The following is a 6,000-nucleotide window of genomic DNA, read 5'->3' on the forward strand; positions in this document are numbered from 1 at the left end:
AAAGCCTTTTTTAAAATTAGTTTCCCGAGAAAGTGCAAACGGTGTTTGAAAAAATCCTTCAATCCACCATAACATGTAGATAAAGCCCTTTAAACAGGCTTGTGGTTACCGAGTGCAAAATGTACGCACATGTTTTATACGAGAAAATAAAAAAAAATGTTGTGATGTAAATAAAAACTTATTTTCCGTCCCAGATTCCGACCAGGAATAGGATTAAATGATTACAAATAATTTTTCAATATCATTTGGTAATCAATATAATTTGATAATCAATATGACATGCGTGGTAACTTTGTTTACATAAAATTGCGTGCTGTAAGGTGGTCGCTACTAAGTTCCAAATTTTCGTGAAATTTTAGCGATCTTTGACTATTTTCGGATTTCTTTTTGGTTTTTGGTTGGACATTCAAAAATGATTTTTGACATGTACTTAGTAAACATTTTTCCATAAACCACATAAAAAGTACAAAGAAAATTTTACTAAAAGAATACAATTTTCGATTTCTACAGAAAATGTTGGCTTAATTTAAAAATCATGCACGGCTGTAGGTATTATCCGATACAGTCATCATAGCCTGCTTGTTCGAATTATCAGCAATGCGTACGACCAAAAATCGCCTAATGGAAAATAACCTTTACCTTGTATTCTATAACTTGTATTTCTTGTGCTTTCATGTTCATTTAATATTAATTTAAGCCTTAAAGTAGGGACCATATTACAGGTTTGTGTGGGCAAGGGCTAATACAACTATATTTCCCAGTCAGGGGGGGAGGGGATAACGTTTCCAAAACATTTATTACTTGGCCGAACCTTTTCTGGAGGAAAATTTACTTTGAAAATTTCCGCCCATATAAAATAGGGTGAAAATTAAGTAGAAAAATAGGAACATAGTTGTACTAACCCTTTCGTCTTATTGCAACGCAAATAAGTAGAATTATAATTTTTACAAACACAAAACCACTAATTACTGCTGTTATGATTTTTATGAGGTCTGTGTTTTGCTCTAAATTGAAAAAAGTACCATTTGAACATTATTTATGGATTTGTGAATTATGCATTTAAATTATGGCATGCTTTCAGCGTTACCAACCCGATGTGTTTTTATCCTACGACTAACAGTGTGATTTAGTTATCCTATATATTTCGTTGTTTATTATTGTATTACAACTCTTTCTTTCAATTATAGTTTTCATACAACATTACAAAATAATGTTCTAAAATTGCGGCAATATCAAAGGATACACAAAGCGCTCAAAAATCTATGTTAAACATTCGGTCACGTGAGACACATTCGAAAAAAAATTGTGACACATGCGGTCACGTGACACACATTAGGAGAATGTGGTGAAATATACGGTAGCGTGTTAGGGAGGGCGCATTATTAACGTTGTTTTGATAAAACCCGCCTGAGCGATTGTTCTCAAATAGACACAAACTCTGTAGGTTTTCTGACTAGTGTCGCTGAAACGATGAAGTTCTTAGCTGAGAATGGGATCAGTTAAGTCGTTAACTATATAACATCGATCGATGGTTATTGTTCCGAGATTCTTAAGACCTTGAATATTATTATCCTTAAACCAGCGCTTACTTTCTCGTCCCACACAACGGAATTTTTCTTCAGACTAACGATTATCAGCTGTAAAAGTCCCAGTGGATCAGCACTTAAATGAGGTTTGCAAGAAAGCATCTGCGCAACTAAATGCTTTGTATAGATTTAAAAACATACTTCCTTTTAAAGCTAAGAGTGTCTTAGCAGAAAGTTTTGTGTATTCAAACTTTAACTACTGTCCACTTATTTGGAATTTCTCATCTTCAAAATCACTTTCTAGGGTCGAAAAACTCCATAAGCGAGCCCTAAAATTTGTAGATAGCGGATATTCAGAGAGAAAAGAAAAGTACATTTCTAGCAAGAACAAAAGTAACTACATGAAAATTATGCAAATACGAAATCTATGTATAGAGATTTTTAAATCTCTTAATAATTTAAATCCGCCATTTATGTTAGACATCTTTCAACGCAGCGAAACAAACAGGCCAGTACGAAGTCAATATTTAAATAATCTTAAAACATTGAACTTTAATACTAAAAATTTTGGGGAAAAATGTCTTCGCTCATTGGGGCCTAAAATTTGGAACACTTTACCCTTCCGAATTGAAAAGTTGTAACAGCCTTAAAAAATTTAAAACGAAACTAAAGGAGTATGATTTCAGTCACTCGGTCTATTCAAATAATTTTTCATAATTTTTATACATTTTTTATAAAACTATAAACAAATTTTTGTCGGATTTGATTAGTTTCCTGTATATTTATAAGTATGTATTTATTTATTTTTTTATATCAGGAAGCTATATGTACATAGTTATTTCTCCGACGTTAAATAAATTAAGAAGAAGAAGAAGAATGGATTATAAAAACTCGCTCACATTTTCAAAACGTTTCTCTTAGTTGTGTCAAGTTTTAAAGCTTCTTCGCAAAGATCCGAAAAACTGAGTTTAGGTAGGTCATTCCGCTCATTCCAACTGATTTCAAGCATTTTATTTTCTGTATGTTCAGCGGAATTATCATCATTCCCCTCTCGTCAAGATAAATTCTACTCCGCAGAATATTGCTCTTGGTTTTTCATTTCCAAAGATTAAAGTGTTTCTAGAGAAAACATAATTTCAGCTTCTTGTCCAATTTTAATGGTTTACTTACTTCGTAGTCGACGCTCAAAAAATCGTATACGTATAAAGAAGATATCACTTGCTTAACAAATTCTAGATCTTCCTCCATGTATAATAGAAACCGTTACTCTTCTTGAGAAACGATAAAAAAGACGACGAAATTGAGAATCGTTTCACATGTTTCATCTAAATTCACCCTATGTGCACCCAGTCTTAACCAGTGTCTGTACAATGAGCTCCCATCTCACACCACGTTTGTACGAGATAATGATTTTAATTCAAATTTTTCTAATAGCGTTGACGCCTGACATCGGAAAGACTTTTGTCCATCTCAATGTGAAGGAAAACGAACGCGATTATATGCGGTTTCTGTGGTTTGATGATGTTTTTTCATTAACTAAATTAAAATAATAATTAACAAAGTTGACTGTGCGTGCACGTTTCTGTGACGTAGTGAATAAATAAACTTCCTGCTGAATGTAAAGTAGTTCTCCTTCGTCATTAAATTCCTGCACGTATTCTCCCCCCAGGTTCTGGTTGTTGGAATCGAAAAATGTCGGTTCTTGTTGTATTTAATATCCGAGACTAGTGATTTGTGCGCAGAATAGCTCTTATTGAATCGCCCAATAAGACTTTAGCTTAGGTTTTATTACATTAAAGAGAAAGAAACCTAACTACATATAACATAAGAAATACTCTTTCAAGATTTTGTTGCCCCCAACTGTATTTGGCACAAAACAGGAAAAAAAAAAAAACGAACGAACGAACGAGCGAACGAACGAACGAACGAACGAACGAACGAACGAACGAACGAACGAACGAACGAACGAACGAACGAACGAACGAACGAACGAACGAACGAACGAACGAACGAACGAACGAACGAACGAACGAACGAACGAACGAACGAACGAACGAACGAACGAACGAACGAACGAACGAACGAACGAACGAACGAACGAACGAACGAACGAACGAACGAACGAACGAACGAACGAACGAACGAACGAACGAACGAACGAACGAACGAACGAACGAACGAACGAACGAACGAACGAACGAACGAACGAACGAACGAACGAACGAACGAACGAACGAACGAACGAACGAACGAACGAACGAACGAACGAACGAACGAACGAACGAACGAACGAACGAACGAACGAACGAACGAACGAACGAACGAACGAACGAATTATTTGGATTTATTATAATTGCATGTTTAATGTATTCCTTATAAAGATTGAGATACAAGACAAAAGGACAAAAAAACATGTTTTTTATATTAAAGTCCATGTCTTCTTTTCCAGCAATCAACCAAAGTTTTCCATCCGCCTTTGACTGTGCTAATGAATTCTGTAAGGAAAGCTCCCTTGATAGTTTTCAACACTTGCCAATAATCGCCTAAGCTTAAGCTGCAAAACGAAGGATCTCGGTTGGTGGTTGGTTTTACATAGCATGGAACGTGTGTATCAAAAGCGAATTGTTTGATCGTAGCACAGCTTGGTTTGGGTGTTTGACTGAGCAGTGGCGCTAGCTTTTTTTGCAAACATTTTTTAACTGCTCGCACCCATGATTGACCGTATGTAGAAAAATGTTTCAGGTTGGCGTCGTATTTGTTGCAGTACACTGTAGCATATTTCATGGCGTATCCGCTTGAACCACAAGGAATTGCTTTTTCCAAACAATTTTTATACCATCCGCAGTCTGTTCCAGAAGGATTTTTGCACGAATCACTTGTAACAAGTGCTATGAAGGTCCCCAGTATGAGGTAAAATCTAAAGTAAAGTTTGCAACAAATCAGTTCACAGATTTCATCCATTATCAATTCTAGTTTCGTCGGACTAAAGTTCAATTGACAGGTAGCAAAAATCATTCATCCATAAATCTAAAATGGCTAATGAAACAATGTTAAATCCTTCTAAGATTATAAAGGCAAAAATTCCGGAGAGGCCTGCCAAATTGGTAAAACACCGAACGCACCGTTGACATACTCAAACATTATTCAAGCTCAAATTCGATAAGATATTTTTAGGAAACAAAAAACCTGTTTTGTAAAGATGGCATTGACTTTAACTTTGTTTGACAAAAATTTTCAAGCACCTAAGTTTCATGCAGTCATATTAATAGCCGAAACAAATTTCATCTAACACTATAAACTTTTTAACAATTTCTCGAATGTTTTAATACAAAGTACTACTACTTAACATAAACAAAACATTGCATAAAATGTTAAAATGGTTTGCATCGAGAGTCAAATAGACCGCTTTTTCGCACATGACAAGATTAATAGAAATAGAATAGAAATTTTTATCGAGTAAAAAACGTGGCTGTGCATGTCCAATTGAAACAAAAGAATTTTTTACGTGGCAAAATCCCAATGATGACTACTTATTAGAACGTTAAAACTTTTTTATAATGTATAAAATAATACACTGTAGTCCCGATCAAAATTCTAATAACTTTATCAGAAAACAACAAAAAATATGATGAAAGATATTGAAATACCTTGGTTTAAAAAACATCTTTCTTGTTCCTTCTGCAACTAAGAAATGAAATTGATTCTCTAACAATCTATAAAATATACGCACAAATATTTACAGAGCATACAAGCAAAGCAAGTTTAAACAAGTTGTTTTTGAAATATTTAATTAAATATACATTTAAAAACGCTGTATTTCCTTAAAAATAAAATTTTGCGACTTTGGGTTGTTGTCAAGCCCCGATGTAAAAAAATAAAACAGAGAATTTTAACGAAATATTTGAGCAGCCGTTAAAAGAATCGTTGTATTTATCACCAGCTGAATATACGAATAAGCTATCAGTATACAAGCAAAGTAAGCCAGTTTGTAATTCAAGGTAAACTTTAAAAACCATTATTGACGTAAGGAAACATAGTTTTGTAACCACATGTAACTTAATATATAATTTAATTGTGTCAAAGCAAATAAATCATATTCCACGAAGTAATCCTGAGTTATATATAACTCTACGTGTTTTTTTTTTTTTAGTTTTTGTTGAAATTGTTGATAAGAGAAAACAAATCTAAATCCGTTGTTTACAGGCTGCTAAATGACTTGTTTATACATTTTAAAAACATGTCATGTTCTGCCTACACAAATAACACAAAAATTCTAAAACAAAACTTGATAAACAGCTTTTTATTCTCTAGAAAGTACAAAAATATCATTTTCAATGCAGGATTCCCACTATTTTCACGATTATTCACATGTGGAAAATGATTATGGCACTTTCAGTTACACACGATTTGTTTAGTAAGCATAAATTAATATATGAAATATATTGCAAACTTACATAATATCAAAACTATGTGA

General features: G+C 33.6%; 1 protein-coding gene across 1 annotated transcript; it reads right to left on the reverse strand.

Moving 5' to 3' along the window:
• Positions 1-3,869: 3,869 nt before the first annotated feature.
• LOC130622680 (uncharacterized) lies at positions 3,870-5,241 on the reverse strand. The gene is made up of 2 exons (XM_057438168.1): positions 5,174-5,241; positions 3,870-4,443 (listed from the first exon to the last, which is right to left on the reverse strand). Exons 1-2 carry the CDS (start codon positions 5,188-5,190, stop codon positions 3,951-3,953), a joined length of 510 nt encoding a protein of 169 aa, XP_057294151.1. The 5' UTR covers positions 5,191-5,241; the 3' UTR covers positions 3,870-3,950.
• Positions 5,242-6,000: the final 759 nt, after the last annotated feature.

This window comes from Hydractinia symbiolongicarpus, chromosome 12 (genome assembly GCF_029227915.1).
Source record: "Hydractinia symbiolongicarpus strain clone_291-10 chromosome 12, HSymV2.1, whole genome shotgun sequence".
NCBI classification, from domain to species: Eukaryota; Metazoa; Cnidaria; class Hydrozoa; order Anthoathecata; family Hydractiniidae; genus Hydractinia; species Hydractinia symbiolongicarpus.